This window comes from Strix uralensis, chromosome 5, assembly GCF_047716275.1.
Source record: "Strix uralensis isolate ZFMK-TIS-50842 chromosome 5, bStrUra1, whole genome shotgun sequence".
Lineage (NCBI taxonomy): Eukaryota > Metazoa > Chordata > Aves > Strigiformes > Strigidae > Strix > Strix uralensis.
In genome coordinates this window covers 14151994-14177435 of record NC_133976.1, presented here as the reverse complement: position 1 = coordinate 14177435, position 25442 = coordinate 14151994, and the positions used below count along the sequence as shown (strand labels likewise).

Sequence of the window (25442 nt, the reverse complement as noted above, 5' to 3'; positions counted from 1 at the left end):
ACCAGCCCTTTGGCTGATGGCAGTCGCCTGTATTTGTAAGCTTAAAGGTACAAAATACTTCATAGACTTTGCAGCTCATAATCAAATTTGGCATTCCCCAGCACAGATGCATTTTTCTACTATAACACTGTACTAGTCTTGTCCACCTGTGCTTTTTCCTCTATTTAAAGCAACTCTGTGCTTTGTTCCCAGAAGAAAGATTTTCTGCTCTTTTAAAACAGGCAAGTCAGTGGATCTGCCACTGACTCCCACCCGTTGCATTAGGTAGCTCAGATACATTCAGGTTAGATACACAAGGTTAGGAGCAAAAGTGCCCCATTTTGTAATTATAAGCCTATTAAAACTGCAGTAGCCACACGGTACACTATTCTTGTTGTCTCCGGCTTTTTTTGTTTGTTTTCTCCCCACAGTCATATTTTGAATCTAAGGAACAGCAGCCAAGTCATGGTCCTTATAAATTTTGTGGCTGCATTCTAATTCATGTGGACTGGATCAAAAATTATTGTCCTCTATAAGAATCAGTATAGATGCTTAACAGCCCTCCTTTATCGTCTAAGATTGGGAAGAGAAAGTACTTAATTATTAGTGATAGTGTTAAAACTTGATGTTTGCTTTACTTTTTTTTTTTCTTTAACACCTTCAATTTGATAATAGCAGTAAAGACATAAGACAGGCCTTTATCAGTCAGATAAAGAATTGCCAACTCCTAAGTCTTTTGCATGCAGCTTTTAACCACTTCAGCTCAACTCTTATCTGGCTGATAAGATTAATGGCAGTGTTTCTTACAGCTTTTTAATGTTATTCTTGCCATGAAGTTCAAAGGTTGTCCAAGAGCAATATTCCACTATTAATTAAGACTCAGATGCCCAGAGATTGCTTTTCTCTTCCTTTGGGTAAAGGTCTGGCAGTTTTCAGAAATCATAGCAGTAAGCTTTGTCTTTATGAAAATGACAGTACCTGCTTTTGCCCTTCCTTGAGCATGCTGGGTGTGAAGTGCAAGGCTGAATTTCCAAGCCTTGGATATCTCTGGTGGTAGTTTGTCATACTGCTATGCAGCAAACACATGGAGAGACTCTTCAACCAGTCACCAAATGCTGCTATTTTGCTACCCTGTGGACAATGCATATTATCTGTTGTATATACAGACATCTCAATCCTTGTTCTGTGTGTGCTTTTGCAAAGGAGGTGGATGATATTAAAGACTTCTGTCTTTATTGTATTATCTACAGCTTAGTATTCAAAATGGTCATCAGAGAACATGGTTGTGTACGGCTGTTAAGATTAGGTTGGTGACATGACATGGAATATAGAAAATTATGCAGCCAGCTGTAGTTTTGGGGTAGATTTAGGACCTCCTTTAATGGCATGTGATTTGTTCTCTGTGTTCTGGTATCCCCTGTGAACCATACCTAAACACAGGATCCTACTGTATCCTCCCTCAGGTTTCCTTTTGTGTTAGATGATTCTCGTGATTCAGTGCAGTATAACTTCCTTGTTCAAACAGAATCAGAAATGCTCAATTAAAAACCTTCAGACTGAGTAATGGTGAAACTTGAGTTGTGACCTCTGGTAGTATTTCAGACTAACACTTGCCATCATCTGGATAACTGATTGAGAGTTGAGCCCTGTTCAGTTAGTCAAATACATCTGTATCATTTATTTCACCATGACAAACCAAGCGAGGACTGAACTTCTGTTGTTCTGTATATTCTCACAGTACCTGGAAGAGTCTGGGCATGTGTACAGAAATGAAAAAGGAACTGGAGATCTTAAGACCTCTCCACGCCCAGATTTACATTAAAAACCTGTGTGGCTGTTCCAAATATTCACCAGTCTACTTGAAGCTTAACCAACTTGAATGTGGAAAGTATGTGTCCTGATCAGGACCTGAATTGTTTGGGGTTAGCAGGGGACTGTTTTGTGTTGCTCCCTCTTTAGGAAGAGGATAAAAGGGGTGCATGTTTTTAAAATCTTCGATAGAAATGCTTTGATATTATATTCTCATTTTATTGGAACAGTTTGGCCAAAAACAGGACTCTGAACTGATTTGGTTTTTGCCTTTTGCGTGCAGCTGTAGTTCTTATTTGTTCTGATCTGAGTGGGTTTTCTGTTTAAGACTGATTAAAATTGCTTAATTTGTAAATGAGGCTGATGTTGCCAGAATGCACCAATTAATTACCGGAAAAGATATGTTCTGTGTGAATAATGACATAAGGGACCATTATGGAATCACAGAATTGTTGAGGCTTGAAGGGACCTCTGGGGATGATAGAGTACAACTCCCTTGCTCAAGCTGGGTCACCTAGACCAGGTTGCCCAAAACCATGTCCAGTCGGCTTATGAGTATCTCCAAGGATGGAAACTCCACAACCTATGTTCCAGTGTTTGATCATGCTCACAGTAATTTTTTTTTCCTTATGTTTAAACATAATTTCTTGTATTTCAGTTTGTGCCCATTGCCTATTTACTCCCTGCTGCATCAGGTATTTATATCCGTTGATACGATTTCTCCACCCCCTCCTCCTCTCTCCAGGCTGAACAATCCCAGCTTCCTCGTACATCAGGTGCTCCAATCTCTTAATCATCTTTGTGGCCCTTTGCTAGATCCTTTCTAGGATGCCCGTGTCTTTCTTGCACTGGGGAGTCCAGAACTGGACCCAGCACTCCACATGTGCTTCAAGTGCTGAGGAGAGGGGAAGAACCACCACCCCCAGCCTGCTGGCCATGCCCTGTGTAACACAGCCTAGGATGCTGCTGGCCTTCTTTGCTAGAAGGACACATTGCTGGCTTATATTCAAATTTTTTGTCCACCAGGACCCACACGTCTTTTTCTGCATAGCTGCTTTCCAGGTGATTGATCCCCAGTGTTTACTGTTGCATGGGGCTATTTCTCCCAAGTGCAGGACTTTGTGTTTCCCCATGTTGAAGTTCATGAGGTCCCTGTCTGCTCATATCTCCAGTTTGTCAAGGTACTTCTGAATGACAGTGTAACCATCTGGTGCATCAAACACTCTCTTCAGTTTTGTATCATCTGCAAGCTTGCTGAAGGTGCACTCTGTCCTATCATCAGGGTCATTAATTAATATACTAAATTATATTGGCCCAGGGTATCAACATCTGGGGTACTCCAGTAGTGACTGACCTCCAGCTGGACTTTGTGCTGCTAATCACAACCCTTTGAGCCTGACATCTCAGCCAGTTCTCTGTCCACCTCACTGTCTGTTGACCTAACCTGTATTTCATCAGATTGTCTTTGAGGATGCTATGGGAGACAAAGCCTTACAAAGCCTTAAAAAATACAAGATAAAGAATATCACTGATGTTCCCTTTTCCACCAAACCAGTCATCTTATCATAAAAGGCTATGAAGTTAATGAGGTGTGATTTTTTTCCTTTATAAATCCATGCTGACTATTCTCAATCAGCTTCTTGTCCTTAACATGTTTGAAAATGATTTCCAGGGTTACTTGTTCCATCACCTTTCCAGAGATTGAGGTGAGGCTGACCAGCCTGTAATTCCCTAGATCCTTCTTGTCTGTCTTGAAAGTGGGAATGACATTGGCTTTCTTCCAGTCCTTAGGAAGCTCCCCAGTTGTCATAACATTTCAAAGATAATCAAGAATGGCCTTGCAATGACACTGGCCAGCTCCCTCAGCCCTCATGGGTGTGACCTTTCAGGTTCCATGGACTTGTGTATGTCCAATCTGCTTTAAATGTTCCCTTACCTGATCCTTTTGCATTGATTGAAGTTTTCCTTGCTCCACACTTTCCCACTGGTCTCAGGGGCTGGGATTGCTGAAGGCTGATCTTACTGATAAAGACTAGCAAAGTTCATCTTCCACCATGTCCTTTGTCACCTTTTCAGTAGAGGGCCCACATTTTCTATAGTATTCCTCTTGCTGCTGATATACCTGTAGAAGCCCTTCTTGTTACCATTCATGTCCTTCTCCAGATTCAGCTCCAGGTGGACTTTGGCTTTTATAACCCTATCCCTGCATGCTTGAAGTGTCTCTACGTTCTTCCTGCATCATCTGTCCAGCTGCCACCTCTCATATGCTTCCTTTTCATGTATGAGTTCTGTCAGGGGCTCCTTGTTCATCTACACAGGCATCCTACCACTCTTGCTTGAATTCCTGTTACTCAGGATGGACCATTCTTTTCATCCTTGAAAATTGTCCAGCTCTCCTGGATCCTTCTCTTCAGGACTGTATCCCATGGGATACTTCTAAGCAAGTACCTGAACAGGCCAAAGTCTGCTCTCCTGAAGTCTGGGGTTGTAAGCCTGCTATATATCTTATTTCTTTCAGGATCCTGAACTCCACCATCTCATGGTCACTGCAGCCAAGGCTGCCGCCAGGCTTCATATTCCTGACCAGTTTTTCCTTGTTTATAAGTATCAGGTCCAGCAGAGCATGTCTCCTTGTCAGCTTCTCCATCACCGGGGGCAGGAAGCTATCATCACTGCGCCTCAGAAGGTTCCTGGATTGCTTGTGCCCTGCTGGGTTGCCTTTCCAGCAGACACTAGGGTGGTTAAAGTTTCAGTTTCACTGGGCAGAAGTTAATACACTAGGAGTCATGGGATGTCACTGTCTGTGACAGGGCAAGATGTAAAGTAGGAAGTGGTATTTGTGGGTAGGTATACATTGACATGGAAAAAAAGTGCTGCAGATTTTAGTGGCCAAACATACATCTTAGTATGGATGTCATTGCTGTAAATATGAAATAAGATGCTTCAAATACGCAATGTGATAATATGAAGGTGAGAAAAAAGACAGAGGGCTGCCCAGATGGAAATTGCTGGTAGAACAATCCTATTCTAATGTTGACTGGATGAAATTCTGCAGGTAGACGGAAAAATTGTAATGCTGAGAGTTAGAATTTGCTAAACAATAACATGAGAAAACAGTTCACAAAATGTCATTTAGGCTTCTTAATTAATTGAAACTATGGAAAGATGCAAAAGAAGCTTCAGATGTGTTCCAGGAGTACAATGGTAACAAGCTCTGATAGTACCCTTGATATGATACTGTTCTTATAAGTTTTAAATATCCTATTTCACATGATAAAGCTGAAGTAAGGCTTGAATGTGGTGTAAATAAAAAAATTGTAATTTTGGTAAAAACATCCTTTTGTGACTATGTAGGAAAATGTTGCTTATGAAATAATGAGAACTGAAGCGATGCTAGGCAGTGTCTGTCCTAGGAGATGGAGAACAGCAAGCCCTGAGTGGAAAATTCCACCACCTTCATCAGACTGAAGGCTGAAGTAGCGATATTGGTATTTTGCTGCCGGGCAGACTGTATTTGCTGAATCAGAACGTTGGACCAATTGCGGTTAGCTTTGAATGTTTAGGTAGCCATTTGTTTAATTTCAGTGTGATAACCCTTTTCTAGGAAAGTATTGATGAACAGCTAAAAACTAAACACCTCTGGGTTAGCTCCCTTGGTTGAAGGCAAACACATGCTTAAGTGACTTGCTGGACTTGAGCCCAAGGGCCTCGTTCACAATTATGGCTCTGTTTCCCGTTACACTCACGTTCTGTCATCAAATGTAGTGCTAGCCAGCATCTCTGCTTAACGATATAGCAGTCCTGTCATTTTGCTCATAATTTGAATGTTTCTTGCTCCGTATTTCTAGAAGCAGCCAACATGGGGCAAAGGAATTAACAGAGTATCTCCTAAACATGTTAAGATGTTTATGGCACTGAATCAGACAGACTAATGTGTGTTTACAAACCTTCTGGCTAGTTTTAAAAATGTGTACATCTCCTGACTCCTGTTTTAGTAGGCGCAGGACTGAGAATAGCAGTAAGTGACACATCCATTGAAAGAATAACTTTTTGAAAGTAGTGAGTTGTGCGTCCTTGAGATGCTGTCTGGAAAAAGAAGACTCTGAAATGGAGGAGAAAGCAGGTGGATGGATGGAGGAAGCAACTGGCTATCTGGAAGAAAGAAATGGCTTTCTCAGTGTTAAAATTAGAGTTCTGTCTTTTGGGAATGAACGTGACCATTTGTGAGTAAGCAGGAAGTAACTCAGCAACGAAGTAATCATCTTTGGACATTGACATTTTCTTTAAAAACTGGGGAGGGAAAATCCAGATAAGCATGAATATAACCTTCCCATTTTGTTTCTGCCATTATTGACAGAGTAATTAATGCAAGAGCTTTCTTTACCTAAGAGAAGCATAAATTAATGGCTTTCATACAGTAAAGATTGAGTGTGGTTTATTTACTTACTGCTGTTAGACTATCTAATTGGTGCCTTTAAACTGCATTCACAGTTCTTGTCTCCAGCTTGTCAAAATACAGTCTTTGAAAGGAAATGCCAAATCCGAGGTTAAAAAAGTAACCAAACTTATTTTGTCTGCAACCAGATTTTTCAGTAGAGACTGTGGAACTGTTTTTCCTTGGCTCCTGCTCCATGAGATCAACTATGGAACATGCTCAAGAGCATGAAGCATGTCTTGAGCAAACCCAGAAGTATTGTGTGGAGAGACCAATATATAACCAAGAGCTCTTGCAAGGACAGCTGCACAGACGAGAAAGAACACCTCAGACTTTAAGGCAGAAGATTGCACATTCTTGTCGGTAGGATTTTTTGTCTTATCTTTATTTTATTGGTTAGAAATATTCTAATTCTTAATTGATTCATGCACATAGCTCTTCAAAGAAATCTAAAAGATAAAAGCACTAGCTCTACTTTGATTATTCAGCAAGACTGTGATGAAGTTGATATGTGTTTCTATATGTTAATATATAACCATATTACAGTATGTTGGATAATTAGTTGAACTGTCTTCATCAAAGTGCAAAGGAAAAATATGAAGCATAGGAATGTGAAGTATTAGTCAAATCATGTGTCATGAATTCATAAGACACAGAAGAATATCTGTTCTATTTACATGGAAACACTTACAACCAAATCTGTGCTTCACATGAGCCTTTCACGGAAGAAGAACAGAGATGTATGACAGCTGTGTAGAAATCTGAATTAGTAGTCTAATAAGGACTTAATAGAGGCATTCTGTAGCTTTTAATTAACTGCCTTGGCATATAAGTATCATCTGGATAGACAGAAAATGTTTTTAACTAAGCAACTCTTGCTCTATGGTACCAGAGGACAGTGAAGAGAAACTTACTCTAGTTAAGTTCTCATTAGCTTTACATTTATCTGTGATTCATTTGCAGAGTTGATTTAATTTCTTGCTAGAACCTTGTTCTGCAAGATAACAAATGATTTCAGCTTGACTGCTTGTCTGTAAAATATTCCTGTTCACATGATTTGACATTTAGAGATTTGTTTTGGTCAATGAAATGGCCATTCTAATGGTAATACCACATAATTTCGCCTCAAAAAAACTTACCTGTCCTGAATAAAATTATGTGGATCAAAATCCTCCTGAGCTATGCCTTCTTGTGATTCAATCTGCTTAAATATGAAGAAGTGTGGATGACTATTTCTTCTCTCACTTGTAGCAGTAAGCTTCCTCACTATGCAGTTTAATCCCATGAGAATGCAGAAATGTTAACAAATCTCTGCAGTCCTCTTGCAGTTCCCCTACACAGAAAAGCATTTTTATGATCCCAGTGTTATATTTTTACCCAAGGTTAAACTTTCTTACCACACTACAGTCAGAGTATGATGCATGGCATTACTGGATAGAGATATTTATTTCCTGGCTCTGTTCAGTTGTCATGAGTCAGGGTTTCAAAAGGTTAATAACTCTGCTAAGAGATGCAAGGATCGGTGTTCCTGGCTTCAGTGCCTTTCCTTTCACAGTAAAGAAGGATTATGTTCTCAAATAGCCTTAAAGTTAGCCTATCAGTACTAGTGATAGTAACAAGCATTAGTAAGATAATAGTTTGGGAAAAAAAAAAAGAAGGCATAATAATATAGTGTTATAATCAAAAAAGTAAAAAAAAGTATAAAGCACACAAATAGTAAATAAAAAAAGGAAAAAGCATTGCAAAGTACTTTGAGTGAAAGCCGCTATCGGAAAGAAAGCAAGTTATCCTCAGGAGATTGTTGCTAGGAATGATTTCAGCAAAAAGTGTTGTGTGACTGCTCAATCGTGCATGGACTTGAATGGTTTCCTTCCCACTGATCTCCAGCCTCACAGGACTGTCATTCTCTTCCAGTTCCATAAGGTTTATGAACAGCAACCAACATGTGGTAGAGGGCTAAATTAACTGGAGTCATAGCTGTTTGTGCTTAAACTTTGTCCAGAAATTACTGTCATCAGGGGTATGAGCCTGCCTTTAATGAAGCTGTTTCCCTGCATAGGGATAAAAGACAATTTTTTGAACCCATTTGTCCACTGCTAGTGTCTAACTCTTTCTTTCTGCTTGGTATTTTCAGTTGTTCTTCTAAGAAAGCCAAGTCTCATCTTTACAGTTTCTTACCAATTTTAAAATGGCTTCCCCGTTACCCAGTGAAGGAATACTTACTAGGAGACATTATCTCAGGTATAAGCACTGGGGTTATGCAGCTTCCTCAAGGTGAGTATCTCTCTGGATTTATTTATGCTCTTTGCTTTTTCTGTGTGTGCTTTTATGGTAGTGCTTGGCTTCTAGAACAGGTGCTCATGAGAATAGGAGGTGTATTTCAGGTGTGTGTGTGGAGATCAGTACAACATTCTGCAGACCAGCCCATAGTGATGATTCCCTTGAAACTGCAAGTCAGTGGTATGCAGCTAACTCTGAAAGAAGCTTACCTCTCTGATCAATACCAGCAGCTCTCGACAGAGCAACTTTTCACTGTTTAAGTGCACGTCTAAACCTTTGCTGAATGCACCCAATTATCTTCCTATCTCCTCATCCTAAAAGTTGTAGCAAAGTTCCTACAGAGGGTAGCAGTATTTAATAACCATATAGACATAATGTTTCAGGAGAGAAGCTATTGCAAAGTAACCAAATGAAATCAACCAGAGAAGAACCTGCAAGAAATCAGACTGATGCCTCTTTCTCTCTTAAGGCTAGAAGTCACCAGTTTAAGCATAGTAGTGGGCAGTGATTTACATGGTGGAAATAAATCAAAAATATCTTCTATAACAAGACTGTAAATCTGTGGAATTTCTATTAAATTACTTGGAAATTTCACCCCAAGTGGAGACTGGCCCTGAAGCAGGAGCAGACTCTGTGGAAGATGAACGCAAAGCCAGTGTTCACTGTTTTGTTCAGCTCTTGGTGACCAGACCAGTGGAATCTTTTGTTCAGGCTGACAAATTACTATCAGCAGTTCCAGAACTGCTATGGGGTTAGAAAGTGACAGCATTTTTACAGCAGTATCATTATGGGGTGCCATCACTGCTGTGGGAATGGCAGCTTCATGCCAGCTGCCACAGTCCCAGTAGATTTCCCCAGGAGGTCTTGGAGTAGAGGGGACTTGTGCAGAGCCCAGTCCAGAGGAGTCCTCATGCTAAGGGTAATGTAATTAAGCATATATAAGTTTACTTGCATTTTGGCTTATTTCATACTTCCACCTCAACTTGTTCCACTTCAGGTTGAGGCAAACCTGAAGAATTAATCTGTAAATCCAGGAAGCCTAGATTTTAATAGGTGGTAACCGTTAAAGCAATGGAATATCCTAACTTAGTCTGTGCAGTTGACTATTTCTGTAGCTTCCTGGTTTTGTGCAATTTTTTTATCATTAAAGATATTTTTTCTTACACAAATATAAACATCAACTTGTCTTAAACTGATAAGTAATGTGGTTAACTGTCAGGCAAATCTGTCATATACTAGACACAAACATTACTGGTTGTATACTGAAACACAGTTTATGTGATGACCAGATAAGGTACTAAAATTTAGGTGGTCAGCAGTGAACTTTATACTTAACTTTGTGACTTTGTTTTAAACTAAACATTATCCTTTCCTTCTGGTGGCTGCAGACATGCCCTTAAACTGCTCCTAATCCTTCCCTTTCTAAAAAGACAAAAGTTGAACTTTTATTTTTCTAGAATGGATGTAATTATAGCAAGCATGAGTTCAAAGAAGCCTGGGAATTATTCCAGGCAGTACTACAATGACCAGGGTGTTTAAGCCATGAACTCCTGTCATGTCAATATCTCTTTATTTCCTTGGCACTGACAGCCTTTAAAAATGCCAGTACAAATGAAAAAGAATAAAATGATATTCAGATCAGGAGCTTCACATAGACCCACTCTCCTGGTTTTGAATCCACTGGTTTTCAATTCTGGTCACTTGTACTGTTAAGTTCATCACCATGGCTGTTTATAGTACAGGGTGTTCTGCTGATACTCTTGGCATGAGAGGTAGCACCTGGGGCAGAGAATATATGTGGAATGAGTTTCAGAAGTACTTAATGACAAGCTCATTACTGTAAGAGAATAATTGATATTATCAGTCCAGTTTGATAGGAATATGAATTCTTGGTTAGGAGTCAGACATTGCTTAGGGCATGAGCAAGGCTGTGTGAGCTATTACACTGTGCAAGCATGTTTGGATGATGCAGAAGATCCCTTCCTGGTTTTATTCTTTCATTTTAACCCGATGCTTTGGGTCTCAATTTAAAAATAAATTAATAGGGAGAGGTGTTTTCGAGTATCACTGGCTCTCCATGGTGGGTGAACCATTGCTTCCTTTTGTCATTTGCACCGGACCGTTGAGCTTTTTGGTCCTAACTTGGAGCAGTCTGCCCAAGTGTGGTAAGAACACACAGCTTCCTCAAGTGTTATGAGTCTGCACTTATGAAGGTGAATTGCAGAACCAAGCCAAGCCAGGATACAACATTTTCTTCTCGAGGCTCATTTGTTCAGTTCTGGTGTCTAATTCTCATTAATGCAAGCCATGTAGAACTATTGATTTTGCTGGAACTGCTCAGGACAGTTACACACCATATCACATGGTGCACACGATTTGCTTCTGAGGCTGGTCCCATGATAAGCACACGCTCAGTCACGCAGAGGGGGAGCACTGTGGGAGGTGTTCCTCCCTGGCATCCCTTAGAGCTGCTTCCTGCACAGCTCCATTGCTGTGCTTACCAGCCCCCCCTACAAATAGGAATGGTGTGGATCGCACTTCCGCTGTGTGGAACTGGACAGGGCTTAATAACAAAAAGGACTTAATTTTTGGGAACAATACCAGACTGTATAAGCTCTGTGACTTTACAGATTGTAAACAATGATTCTCTGCTTATTTTACATTTTGGACCATGTTTTGTGGAAACATAAACTGTTACATCATCTTACTCATTCTGGGATGAGGGAGGAGGGAAGTGTTTAACCAGTCATAGAATACCATGAAGATCATGTCTGATGAGAAAAAGAGGAGAAAAATCAAACATGTCCCACTAGTTATGGGGTTTGGGGTGTTTCTAATTACATGCTTTGACAGATGAAGACAAAAGCAACAAAAGTGTTTGTTGGCTATTAAGAAGTGCTTCCAACCACAAAGGCAAACCAGTAAGTGCACAGATGTACACACAGACATGCACGCACCTGCAGTGCCTGTGATTAGAGACTTCTGGTTTCCTGACTCAAGCTATTAGGTTTCTAGGCACTGCCCTACAGTATTAGACATATTATAGACTATTCCCTGCAAGACTTCTTGTTTTTTAAACCTGTGATATGTCACTAGATCTCCTATTAAGTGAGTTCAGTTTTAGTAGGCTTAAATCCTTTTGCTTCAGATGGTTTCTTTCTGTTGTTTGCCTAACATACGTATTTGTGTCTGTTTTCTAGGTTTAGCCTATGCTTTGCTGGCAGCTGTTCCCCCAGTATTTGGCCTATATTCTTCATTTTATCCTGTCTTTCTATATACTTTTTTTGGAACCTCCAAGCACATATCAATAGGTATATCTGTATGGATAACTGAAAGTTTGTGTGTTTGCGTGTGTTTAATAAAGTTGTAAAAAATAAAATTGGATAAATAGAAAGTGTAGTTTTCCATAAATTCAAATTTAAGTGAATAGGAGAAACGCAAATGTGTCAAATATTAGCAATATTTTTTATTGTTCATTTGTCCATCCTACTTAGGAAGGAATAGAGGAGCATCTTTTATCAGATTAGATCTAGAAATGTGTGCTGTGAACTCCTGAACTATAGTTTCATTGCCGCAGTCAACCATCTGTGTGGTCAGGATGAATCATTAATTTGCATAATAGAAACTGAGACACAAAAAAAATGATGGTGTAGAGGTGTGTGTTCACCATCTAACTAGTTTTAATGGTGATGAGTACTGGAGCAGATTTTGGGACTAAAAAATACAATATTTAGGTAGAAAACTCTGTTATAGTTTAATTCCACATATCTCTTAAGAACCACTCCTAAAAAAAACAGGATTTTAACCAATTCTTTTCCTCTCCTAATTTCAGGCACCTTTGCTGTGATTAGTATGATGGTTGGTGGTGTTGCTGTGAGACAAGTGCCTGATGAAATTATTTCTGTAGGCTATAATTCTACTAATGTTACGGATTCCCTTGAATATTACCATGCTAGGGATACCAAGAGGGTACAGGTAGCTGTGACTCTCGCCTTTCTTTCAGGAATTATCCAGGTATGTGCTTGCAGTTTGCTGTAAGGGCAAGTTCAGATGCTGCTGCTAGACTTGCAGTTGCAGGGGGTGCTGGGTCATGGTGAATAATACCCTGTCAGTAGACTTGTGCTTCAGCACTGCACTGTGTAGAATACAGGCTGCTTCATGGCAGCCACATAACAGAAGTGGGGAAGGGATACACTGGAGGCAAGTCTTTCTCTGGCATCTTGGCTTGACTGGGAAAAATTAGACCTCCTCCCTTTCATTTTATCCCTATCCCATCAGAAAAACTCAACCTGATGTTCTCTAATAAATGAGTACAAACACATATGTTTACCTGTATTCCATACTTAACCTGCCAGTGGCATGGAAGGTTTGGTGCCTTTAGGGCTGCTTACTGAACTGTGGCTTTAGAAAGTCCAAGTTCAGGTTTGCCTGATCTGGCTTGGGCATCAAGGTAAGACAAGGTGTCCTGTGACCCATCCGCTATGTAGCGGTGATGTTCAGGCTACAGTGGGAGTCACATGGTTAATATTTCTCTTCTTCGTTAGTTGTGTTTAGGTCTCCTTCGATTTGGATTTGTAGCCATCTATTTAACAGAGCCTCTGGTGCGAGGGTTTACTACTGCTGCTGCGGTTCATGTCTTTACTTCTCAATTAAAGTATCTCCTTGGCATTAAGACTAACCGATACAGTGGACCCCTCTCAGTTGTATATGTGAGTAACTACATTTACTAAACTTGAAAGTTTTGCATTGTCTGGATATAGTATATAAGGCTTTTCCTATTTTTTTTAAATTCTTTTGGCACTAAATGGAATAATGCTTCAGTATTCAAAACTGGGTATGAGGTCTTTAAGTGCCATAGGAATATTTGAGCATCTTAAAGTGCAGCTTGGGTGCAACTTGATAGATCAGGATGGTCTGAGATGGGCAGATTTTAGGATTCTGCTAAATGTAGTTTTGTAATATGAACAGATAATGTTCATTGAAGCAAGTCTCTTGTACATCTTCACTGAAGCAAGTCTCTTGTACATCATGGGAAAATGTGCTACTAAAATGCTTCACGGTAGACCAGACATGTTTTGCAAACCTAGGAAATGTTTTTCTAAGAACCTTGCATAGTCTGTATTTCTTTAATGTCACACACAATTCCTGATGGGAGTATTCTTCATTTCCTGTTTGTGAGCTATTTTGTAGTGTGGTTGGATGCAAAGTGCTGTGTCATCATAAATGTACCTGCTCTTTAGAGTAATGGGAAAAATGAAATAGGGACACTCAGTGTAAAACATCACTGTTTATCAAAGACACTGAGCATTAAAACTGATTGTACAGAGCGTGTAGGGATCCAGTGTTTGACATAGCTCATAGACTAGCATTCCACTCACCTTCTGTCTAACACATAGTGATGCGAGAAGACAAAAGAAAAACTATGCAGTGTAAAGCTATGATTTGGTTAGTATGACTTAAGTAAAACTAAAAGCTCTTGTTCACTTGAATTTAAAATTGACAGTTGTGCTCTGAAAAAAAATGTAATGAATCCCATGCAGCAAATTATTAGTTTGTTTAAAGGGACATTTCTAACTGAAATCACAACCAAAGCTTTTAAGTTTCTATGAGCATTGCTTTCTTGCTGTTGTGAACAAGCAGGGTTGAAATGCATCTGAATCTAATATGCCTGCCAGTCTAGGAAGCCCCAAGTTGTTAACACCAAATCAATGCTCTGATTTTGCAGACGAGAACTCCTGAGTGGAAGAGTAGGGAAGATCTCAGATATCTGTGAAAACATAAGCTTTTGAGCAGACTGGTAGCTCAGCAATAGCGAAGCGTTAGGATTTTGGCTACACGGAAGCTACAGAAAATACTTTGTGGGAATCTTTCTTACACATTTGTACAGATAAAACAAACCTTTTGGAAACAAGGCTGCACTAATGATTAACTCCTAAATTTGCTGTTTGGTTCAGTAATCCAGAAACCAGACATACTAACTGCCAAACAAGTAGGAGGGAAGGTATACATTCAAGATGTACTACCAGGACATCTTGAATTTATGATATCCTGATAGTTGCTGTAATTTTCCTTCTGTCTAAAGAAGGGTATGTATGTCTTCTTTCAAAGACCTCTCCAGAGGTTATTTTTTTTTTTTTTTTAAACAGTGGAAGAAGGAGGGGTAATTGGTAGGGGAATCATTTACCCTCTAGAAACTTGGGTGTTCCAGCAAGCTTTCTTTCCTAACACCTTTAATAATGTTTTCAACTAGAAGATATTTGGAATAATGGCCAGTTCAGCAGTGTTGCAAGATCACTGTTATTTAATCGTATTGCTATGGTAACCTCAATGGTTGTATCAGCTGCTTTACCATTTTAGAATGGTTTATGCAGCTCTAAGTAGATGTGACTTGCCAAAGAATATTTGAAGGTATTAGAAAGAGTTTGCATTTATTGCTTTCAGGTAGCTGCCAGTATGAAATATGTGTGAAAACCTTGAGGATAAGAGATGTGGTTTAGTTTAGACTTTCTCCCCCGTTATAGTTTTTTTCCTCCAAATTTTTGACCCATTTGAGGAAGACTGATACTGTAAATGATTGCAAGTGCATCTCCCTCATTGAGATACTCTGAACTTACATGTTTTGTGGGAACAATGGGGATTTTGGTGAGGCACTGATTCACTGTGGTTATAAATGCAGAATGAAAACACAGCTGAACAGCAGTATATAATTTGCTTTTTTGTGGCAAATCTTCATTAAGATTGTATTTTCTTAGGAATAATTATGATTCTTCTGTTGTGTTACAGAGCATTGCTGCTGTGCTTTCAAAAATAACAACAACCAATATTGCTGCATTGATTGTTGGATTAACGTGCATTGTTCTATTGTTGATTGGCAAGGAAATCAATCTCCGGTTTAAGAAGAAGCTCCCAGTTCCGATTCCTATGGAGATCATTGTGGTAAGCCAGTTGTGAAATTCTATAGCTAAATTATATAACTATTCTAAAGCTGTAGACTATCTCATTTTCTGTCAAGTCTTACTGAGCTTTAGAGTAACTTCTGTTGAACATAATTCATTTGAGGCTTGATCCAGTTTAAGATTTGGATACTCATAAGGTTAGGGACTGACATGCCCACGTTTTAGGCGTAAAGTCCCAAAGAAGAATTGAAAACCCAGTTAAACACCCACAGTCCCTTGTGGCAATGGGCAGGTAGAGATTTGTTGTAAAACCCACTCTATCCTGGAGTTTCGGCACCTGAATAATTCTCTGCAAGACGTGCCTCTGAGTGGCATTTCCCACTTGGAGTTCAGGAGCTCGGAACCCCCTCCTGAAGGAAGGTGCTTACAGATGCCCATTTCAGAGGTTCTGCAGGGCTTGCTTGCTTTTTAAAATGCAGTGGTAGAGCAGGAACCAGTGGGACTTACTACTTCACCTTCCTTTCTCTGTTTCTGAGACTGATAACTCACCGCAGCATTGATTCTGTTTCAAATGACTACTCTTAAAATACATGGGTAAAGCAGACTATCTTAATACACACAAAACCCACATCTCAGATAACCTTTCACCTTTAAAATTGGTCGAATTTAAGAATGATTTCTTGGTTAACTAGAGCTCTCAAACAACCTGCACAAAATCAGAGGCAAGAAGGGGAATAACTGAAGGTATAAGTACAATCTAGATAGAAGGAACAAAGAAAAGGGATGCTGTTAGATGATGGAACTGGTGTAATAGGGTATTGTTCGATAGTAAGGCAATAGCAAAGCACTTACACCTGTTCCTTTCACTGCTGCTGCACCAGTTCTGTTCACGGAGAGCATGCAGGTTATGCATGTGAAAATATGGCAGTGCAGACATCCTTGGCTTGTCCTTGCATTTAATTTTGCTATACACTATTCTGCCTGAGCTTGGCTCAGGCAAAGAAAATTCAAATGATTCAGATCATACCATAGCGTGTTCCATTTAACTGTTTCCAAGAAAACTTTATAAAATCAGTGGGGGTTGAACATGATGGAAGGAAAATTATGATACTTCCTCCTTTTTATCTGCTTCTTTACCCCCTAACTCTTAGAAAATTGATTGACAAATAAGTGTTATCCCTTGTATATTATTCATAATCAGCTAACTGTTACTAGTTCTTCAAGTGGCTTTATCTCTTTCTAGCTGATGTTTACAAATGTGTTTGTGGATTTTTAGGTAATTATTGGTACAGGAGTTTCAGCTGGAATGAATCTGAACGAGTCGTACAGAGTGGATATTGTTGGGAATATTCCTCAAGGGTAGGGGTGATATATTCTTATTCAAACTATATCTTTTCCATATGGCATGTAGCTTTTAGTATAGTAATTTGTAAATATTTATTTCATCTCCAAGGTTACGTGCACCAGCAGTTCCTGAGATTCAGCTCATCCCAGCAATATTTGTGGATGCAATAGCAATAGCAATAGTTGGATTTTCAATGGCTGTATCAATGTCCAAGATCTTTGCCCTTAAACATGGTTACACCATTGATGGGAATCAGGTAAAAGTATTGGGATTGCTTTGTTGAAAATTCTCAGTACCACCTTTGTTACCATTAAAGTAGAATGGGATATTGGACAAAAAAGTAGTTTTTCTTTCATTGTGGAATCAAGTCAGGTTTTTGACAGCCTACACATTTAAATGCCAGGAATTATTTGAAGTTCTTCTGGCTGTGTTTTAATAACCAGATTCACTTTTAGTTTCATTTTGGGAAACTTGCATCTGTTAGACTTGGACATATGCATGAATATTAATTGTTGGTACAGACATTACTTAGCCTGCTGTTCTGATGGGCAGCTACTTTATCTCTGCTTTCTGTAATAGAGTGAAGCATAGAGTTCTCACATGATAAATACAATGCTTTATGTGTCAAAGAACTATTATCTAAGGTTTAGAAATTCCAGTTATGTTTTATAGTTTCTTTTTATTCCCACCCATTGCAAATATGAGGCTTGTCATTTTCTGGGGTAGCAATTGGCCCTGTCCGTAGTTAGCATTCTGATCATGATTTGAGTGATAAAGACTGTGGTTAGGGACTTTCTAAAACTAAAATGATATGTCATCCTCACCTACTCTGTCCTTCCTGTGCAATTTACAATCAATATTGCAGTTGGATTATTGGTTGATACCATTGTGGTGTCAAGGGAGACAGAAAGTTCCTATGCTGTAATGCATTTCCTAGAGCAAGCATCTGACACAGCGCCGGTCAGCTGTTCCCCCTTCTCAAAATGACTATCTTCCTCTGAGAGTAAATGGAGTTTAAATGATTTTTACTTCTGCTCAGATGAATCTCATCCTTCACGTTATTGTTCTCTGTTACCCAAAGAGAGAAGAGGACAAATCCTTAGCTGCGTGAATGGAATCAGCTCTGTTTACATTAGTTAAAGTAATCATCACTGACCTGAGTTAAGCATCTAGCTCTTTTTCTCAGGAGGTGCCAGATGCTACTTCACCTGGATGTTAAACTACAGAACTCCTTGTCACGAAATGCAGTGCATGCTGTTTAAAAGAATCAAAAAAGGATTGTACAAATGCAAAGAGGAGAAACTCACTGAGAACTATTGAAAATGTATAACTCAAATCACCTCAGTTACAAATAACGGAATGCAGAGTAATGTGGGGAGGCCTCATGAAAAGCAAATACTTCCTCAGGCATCAGAAACACAGTACTGAGGTAGATGGAGCTCTGATCTCACTCATGATAACAGTTCTCATGTGGGATCTTCCTGGTGAAGCAGTGGACACACATGGTTTTTTTTCATGTACAGCAATGGGTTACCACCCATGGAAACACAGCCAAGGCTGCTCTTGGTTCTAATAGTACTAAACAGAGAGTTTAGGGTGGTAAGCGAAGAACAGTGTGTGTATGAGAAGCCATTTTCCATGTATATTCAGGGTTAAAATCCAAGTTATCCCCAAGTTAAATCCTTAAACAAGCAATGCTGTCATTCATTTTAGTTTTCATTCCGACTCAGTACTGTAATATTTAAGGATGGGAAATGTCTCCAGCACTTCATCAGATACGTTATTTTACAGATGATTTAACATGCATCAACTTGTGCATGTGTGAGAACCACAAGTATAAGTAGGGCTGCTTATTCTTTACAGTAAGATTGCTAGAAAGCCCTGTAAATAAGATGTGGTTATTAATATGTATGGATAGCTCCAGCTTTGTACAGTTGCTAGGTATAACTGCCTTTTATTTTACTCTGTTGTTTAACACAGGAACTTATTGCCTTGGGAATATGCAACTCTGTGGGGTCATTTTTCCAAAGCTTTTCAATCACTTGTTCAATGTCTCGGAGTCTTGTTCAGGAAAGCACTGGTGGGAAAACTCAGGTATGTAAACCCAAATTTTGAGCCAAACAGAGTTTGCTTTTTGGAGCTTCAAAGTCAAAGTCTGAAGCTTTGCTAGATTGCCAGATTCCTCTGCCTGTGGCAGAAGGAATGACTGGAGTTTCCCATGATTCAAATCCAGGTTGGGCCAGGATAGAAAGCTGCATGACAGCCACAATGGGTGAACTGAGTGGGAGGGATCAGAAGTCACTTGAACAACCAGCCTGTGGAAAGCTCAAGAGGGGTTAGCTAATCGGTAATACTGCCCTTTGGGAGCGCTTATAAATTATTTCTGGCTTCTTTTGTTCAGATTGCAGGTGCTCTCTCTTCAGTTATGGTTCTGTTGGTAATTGTGGCTATTGGATACCTCTTTGAACCACTTCCACAGGTAAGGGAGTTTTGCCTGTTAGGCATTGCATTGTCTGTGAACTGAGGCCAGTGAGTATTGCTTAAAATAGAGGTTGTGGGATGATTAGTAAGTAACACAGTTAGGCCTAGATCCAGAAACCTTTAAATTTTGTATGCATTTTTGCTGTAAGTTAGGCTAGAAATTAATAATATTTTGAAGCACCCAGCACGCCTTTTGTTGTAGTTTTTAATACTGGACATTCTGGAGTCTGTCTTCAGAACATTAAAAATGATACCTTCAAACACAGTTCCTTTTTAGAATCATTTATATTAGAAAAGACCTTTAAGATCATCAACTCCCACCATAAACCTAACGCTGCCAAGTCCACCACTAAACCATGTCCCTAAGCACCACATCTACACGTCTTTTAAACACCTCCAGGGATGGTGACTCAACCACTTCCCTGGGCAGCTTGTTCCAATGCTTGACAACCCTTTCAGTGAAGAAATTTTTCCTAATATCCAATCTAAACCTCCCCTGGTGCAACTTGAGGCCATTTTGTCTTGTCCTATCGCTTGTTACTTGGGAAGAGAGACCAACACCCACCTTGCTCTAACCTCCTTTCAGGTAGTTGTAGAGAGCAATAAGGTCTCCCCTGAGTCTCCTTTTCTCCAAACAACCCCAGTTCCCTCAGCTGTGCCTCGTAAGACTTGTGCTCTAGACCCTTCACCAGCTTTGTTGCTGTTCTTTGGACATGCTCCAGAACCTCAATGTCTTTCTTGCAGTGAGGGATACAAAACTGAACACACTATTCAAGTTGCAGCCTCACCACTGCCAAGTACAGGGGCATTTGATTGCAGCATAAGAATTCTGGGAAGAGGTTAAAAAGTTAAAAGAAAGTCAGAGCTCAGCAAGGAAAGGCTTGGGGCTGGGTGATGGCTTAGTATAATGGGTTGGTTTTGTTAAGCAGTTTTACTTATTTGTATAAAAATATATTTACATGAATAAATGTAATCTGACTAAAAAAGAAAGTTTGTTTCTGGTGACAGGCATAGGATGATATGCATTTCCTGTTTCTTTTTATAGGAGATGTGTCTTGGGTTACACTTACATGACTGTTGCATGAATTGTTGTAGTATGTTGTAGAGAAACTTGAATTTGATATTATAGTCTACCTGTTTCAGGCACTAAAGGCACTATAATGGCAGCAGCATGGAGCTCAGGAATATGTGATTTCTCTTGCTAGGAAAGAGTAAATGGAAGTGTTCTGACTCTGGCTTGCCATTTCTGCAGTTGTAGTAAAAACATACCTCCACTGAACTACTTGAAAAGTTGGGGTTTTTTAAATGGAACATCTGTTCAGTAGACTTATGAGTTGTACAAAGCACAGAAATACAGTTATTTGTGATGCTTTTAAGTTCTTATTTGGCATTTGGATTATTTTGCTTCTGAAAATTGCATTTGTGTAATATTCTTAGACAGTGCTAGCTGCAATTGTCATGGTGAACCTGAAAGGAATGTTTAAACAGTTTGGAGATGTCATGCACTTCTGGAGAACCAGTAGGATTGAGCTGGTGAGTAATGCACAGCACAGTGAATATATTTTACTGTATTAGATTTGTGGCTTCTCTTCTTCCTAACCCCCAAACCAGGGTAGAAACTTATCAAGGAGTTTAATTGATGTTGCATTGCAGATGGACGTAAGATATGGAGCTGTAAGTACCCTACGAGAGTGATCTGTTGCAGACAAAAATGTTTTTGTTGTTGTTCAACAACCTTTAACTAAGGTCAGAAGTAGTTTGGTTGCAGTAAAAGCAAAGCTTTTGCAGTGTTGCTATAGGAACTGCACTGAAGGCTGTGGGAATGTCTGAGAAGAATTTGAAAAAGAGTAGCAAAGAAAACTACTTGAAGGTATTTGCCATCTTTTAAGACAAACCAAAATCCTGGCTGGAGTGGGCCAGAAGTAAGAGTTTATCAGAGGTAACATTTTGGTGGCATTTTTCTGGTGGATTGACTGGCTGATGGAAGTAAGTGAGAGCTATTTGAATTTTTTTTTTTTATCCTAAGGTATTTGGAGTCTGATGGTAACACAGGATTCCTTGGAGAACAGGACTTAAGGCATTAATTAATATGTGACAGTTTGTCAGATGTTATGTTAGTGCGCCTTGACCTTTTATGCCCTTCTGAAAGGTTAAGGCAATTACAGTCTGCTATCATGGTGGATTGATTACATTATAGCCTATTCCTGAACAGAAGTGATATGTAGGTTTTGAGGTTGAATTATGCTATTGTTTTTGCTGTTAACAGAAAAGGATGCATAATAATTCAGACCTTTTCTTTGTTTTAGGCCATCTGGCTGGTAGCTTTTGTGGCTTCTCTTCTCCTGGGACTAGACTATGGTTTGCTTACTGCAGTAGCATTTGCAATGATAACCGTTATTTACAGAACACAAAGGTCAGATTTCTTCTTTGTCAAAATTAGTGTTTGCTGATCTTCTGTGTGGTTTTGTTTGTTTAAGGGGTGCAAATAAGGAGAAGATCATTCCACCCTCTTCAACTACATGCAGTATAGAATCTGCTTCATAATATAGGTCATGCCCTGTGTCTCTGATCCAGGGTTCACATTTTGTTTTCTGAGAACAAAATTTCTAGAGGGCATGAACTTGCAATTTCGGTAATAAACAGAAGATTTTCTATTTCTTATAGTGGTTAATCTTCTTGTTTACTTTTTTAAATGACTAATGACTTTAGAACTTCAAATCTGCTTGATGCCAGTAAATGATAATATTTCATCTGCACTAGTTGTCGCAGTCAAGCAGAGGTTGTGTAAGGTTATCACTAGATGAATGTTTAGGTATTTGATAAGAAAGTTCTAATTCATCAAAAAACTGTGCCTGCCCTTCTAGTTTTTCAGATCACTTCTCTCCCCATTCAAAGTGATAAAGCTTTTACTGTGAAGCTTTTGTAGACCTGGAGGTCTACAGTGAAATTATTTCTTACATTTGTGGACAGAACTGCATGTGAGGCTTCTAGGCACAAGGTCTGGAACATCTAGGTGGAAAATGTGTAAAAGTCTTGGTTTTGGTCTGCATTGGAATGAAACCAAGTTCTGAGATTTCCACTCTGCATAAATAAGAGTATTTTTCTGCCATCTCTATATGGTTTTGTTCTTGCAAACAGAACATTAATGTACTTCACGGTCACACTGCTTGTGAGTTGGGAATATTCATCTGCTCAGGCATTGTCCTGGGAGTAGAGTGGCTCTTTGAAGCTGCAGCATGTTTTCTGCCGGTATGAGGTTTCTATATTTGCAAGATAGTTAGTGGAGTCACACCAGTTCATCCCAAAGAGCATTTGCCCTGTATCTTTGCATGCTTTGGCCCATGCTTTTCAGAAAATGACAATGTTACAGTGCTGAGTTTATAACTTGTTTTTGCACTGGCAGAAGCAATCTTGTCTAGTCACCAAATGGCCCCTTTATTGTGTTTCTGCCATAAAATGCCCACTGCATTTGACCATGTTTAGATAAGCCTGTACCAGACAGGCACTGCAGAATGACCATTTAAAATAAGTTTCAATGTGTATTGAACACTCACTTCTCCATTTCTCTCTAGCCCTCAATACAGAATTCTTGGTCAGATTCCTGACACTGACATCTACTGTGATGTGGAAGAGTACGAAGAGGTAGGAGTGTATTCTTCTGCATTGAAAAGTAGAGCAAAGACAACTGTGGCAATTTGCTGCTTAGTCCTACCCTACTGCATGTACAGTGCTGTCTGCCTAGCATTCACCTGTGTTGAAGGGAAAGAAAATAAATTTGATTTTAGTAGTAAAAGCTATTTTGTTCAAAATGCTAGCTTTTTGTACTGCATGTACATTTAACCAGGAAGTGATCAAAAGTAACCTTTATACTAGTTCCATTGTGCTAGCTTGTACAAAATGGTGAAGTTTATAGGAATGCCACTGCTAAACCTGCTGTGTACACAAGTGCATACAAGGCACTTTCTTTACTTGCATGGCCGTATTGCATGAAATCCATGGAACCAGGATCCAAACTGGTATGTTCTTCAGAATTGTACAAACTGTTCAAATCAACATCTCCCTGCCTCCACCCGTCCCCTACTCATTCAGTATACGTGATTAATGGCACAATTGCTTGCCATGCCCTTAGCTTCTTATAAATGCCATTTTGTTCAATCAAAAGTTGGTGAAAGGAGTATATTTTGTCAATATAATGGATATAAACATTCTGTAACAGCAACTAGAATTTTCTGTGCTCTCTGCCATGTTCTCAGAGTTGCTGCTACAAAGGCTACGTCCCCCTTTACTGAGGAACCAGTCTGTAAATGATGTAAATTGATGCTGTAATCTGAAAACATTATCTCACCAGCAGTTCTGCTTTGAATATTATACAAAGCAAAAGCATATGTGGGCATGTTTATAGCTGTGTGCAAAGAGGAGACTCCATTCTTGTTGCAGTGAATGCAGTTAGCATTTCCTCCTCCGGTATAAAGATGGGGTTGGCAACATGTGGCAGGCTGCATCTCTGTTGCTGGCCAGGTCATTTGCATGTAAAATGTCAGAGTGCAGCCTGTTTAGAGATGACTTCATTTAAAGTAGAGGAAAGAAGTGATATTGAGACCTATCTGAAGGCCTGTTTAAAATGAAAGATTTGAAAGGCTCTTCTTTTGGTACCTGAGGAGACAAGAAAAGAGAAAGAGAGAATTAAGTCATTATGCCTGTAGAAAGGGAGGCTAAGAGGAAGCGTTCCTAGATCTGCATCATTTCCTCATGGTAATACCAGATGCAGATAGCAACATCAGAGAACTGCAAATATGTAATTCCTTTTTATGGCTGTACATTTCATTGTTATAAAGGAGAAACGTCATGTGGCATTAATGGTGTGCAGCATTACACCGGGAAAGGGGGAGGTTCTGGTCTTCTGATTGGCTTTGCTCACAATAGTGCCAACCTTCTTTATTTGACACGTGCTGATAGCCATTCAGGGTTGGCTGTTGGGCTGCTGCACGCTCATGTGTCTTGTGATCACACAGGTGCTTTTCTTCTAGTGCAGGCAATACTTAACTGTGAACATCCAATATTCTTTTCCTTAGGTTAAAGAATATCCTGGAATAAAAATATTTCAAGCTAATGCGTCACTTTATTTTGCCAATAGTGAGTCATATACAAGTGCACTGAAGAAAAAGGTGAGTAAAGCAAATTCTTTAATGTCTGTATCTTGAAAATTCAGACTGGCTTCTGAAACATGCTCATCTTTCAGCTCCTTTAGTGTAGCATCTAGCACAGTGTTTCTCAGCCTGAAACATGAGAAGGGGACCCTCTAGCCAACTGCAAATCATCTTAGGAAGCAACAACATGGTGGGAGGGAATAAATGGACAAAGTGTAGCTTAATACTAACTGCTTGTGAATGGAGAGTCTGCTGGTTGCAGAGCACAAACTGGTCAAACACTTTTTTTTTCAGAAGAAAATAAGTAGACGTTGAACTGAAAACAAAATGTCTGGGAGTAAAAGCTTCCTTCTTGGGTGACAAACTTTACTGGAATGTAAGACCATGGAATACTGTGGGCATTTAATGGTTCTCATGAGCAACAAGTTACCTGCATACAGAGTATGCCTCACCTCTTGTGTAACCGGTGTTTGACTGGGTGGGAACGGCAATAAAAGAACTAGCTAAGGGCAGAACTGCCTGACCCAGTAGCAATTGTACCCTTACTAACTTCTGAAACGTTTTTCTGTAGCTCCCACGATGAGTCTTATGCAAAACAGGTGGGTGGTACTTACCTTCACAAAGCAAGAGGTATTAGTGATTTATGTCCAAATGCACCTCTCTCCCCTTTGCTCTGTGCACCCGAATCAGCATTTGGTTGAAACATGGCACTCTGATTTCAAGAAAAGAATGTGATGCATCTATTCCTCATCTTGTTAACACAGTGCTTGCCAAGATTATTCTTTCTTACTTTATACTGTTTTCACCCCCACCAAGGAAAGCTGAACAATGCAGGCTTGTGTTTTAAATTTATGACAGTGATGAATTCAATGCTAATTGATACTGCAATGTCATCCTAACAAGCCGAATCTCCTCTGATCATACTTTCTTTTTATGACAGACTGGAGTGGACCCTTGTGCCGTATTGGCAGCAAGGAGAAAAGCCCAGAAGAGGCACGCCCGGGAAATAAAGGCAGCAAACGAACTCAGAAAGAAAGCTGTACTGAAACTAGTGAATTCTTCGGTAAATA

General features: G+C 39.6%; 1 protein-coding gene across 3 annotated transcripts in view; it reads left to right on the top strand.

The window, feature by feature from the left end:
- Positions 1 to 25442, top strand: part of SLC26A5 (solute carrier family 26 member 5) — a 38372-nt gene that overhangs the window by 9522 nt on the left and 3408 nt on the right. For 2 of the 3 annotated variants that reach the window (XM_074869903.1, XM_074869904.1), the window contains exons 2-16: positions 6373 to 6586; positions 8358 to 8497; positions 11704 to 11814; positions 12336 to 12517; positions 13048 to 13212; positions 15287 to 15439; positions 16676 to 16758; positions 16853 to 17000; positions 18725 to 18838; positions 19146 to 19223; positions 20663 to 20758; positions 21532 to 21638; positions 22798 to 22867; positions 24298 to 24390; positions 25313 to 25435. In XM_074869903.1, the coding sequence (XP_074726004.1) occupies positions 6420 to 6586; positions 8358 to 8497; positions 11704 to 11814; positions 12336 to 12517; positions 13048 to 13212; positions 15287 to 15439; positions 16676 to 16758; positions 16853 to 17000; positions 18725 to 18838; positions 19146 to 19223; positions 20663 to 20758; positions 21532 to 21638; positions 22798 to 22867; positions 24298 to 24390; positions 25313 to 25435 (1830 nt within the window). In that variant the 5' untranslated portion in view covers positions 6373 to 6419. Of the gene's footprint in view, positions 1 to 1849; positions 1868 to 6372; positions 6587 to 8357; positions 8498 to 11703; positions 11815 to 12335; positions 12518 to 13047; positions 13213 to 15286; positions 15440 to 16675; positions 16759 to 16852; positions 17001 to 18724; positions 18839 to 19145; positions 19224 to 20662; positions 20759 to 21531; positions 21639 to 22797; positions 22868 to 24297; positions 24391 to 25312; positions 25436 to 25442 lie in introns of those variants that run through there. The other variant, XM_074869906.1, reaches the window with a different exon arrangement.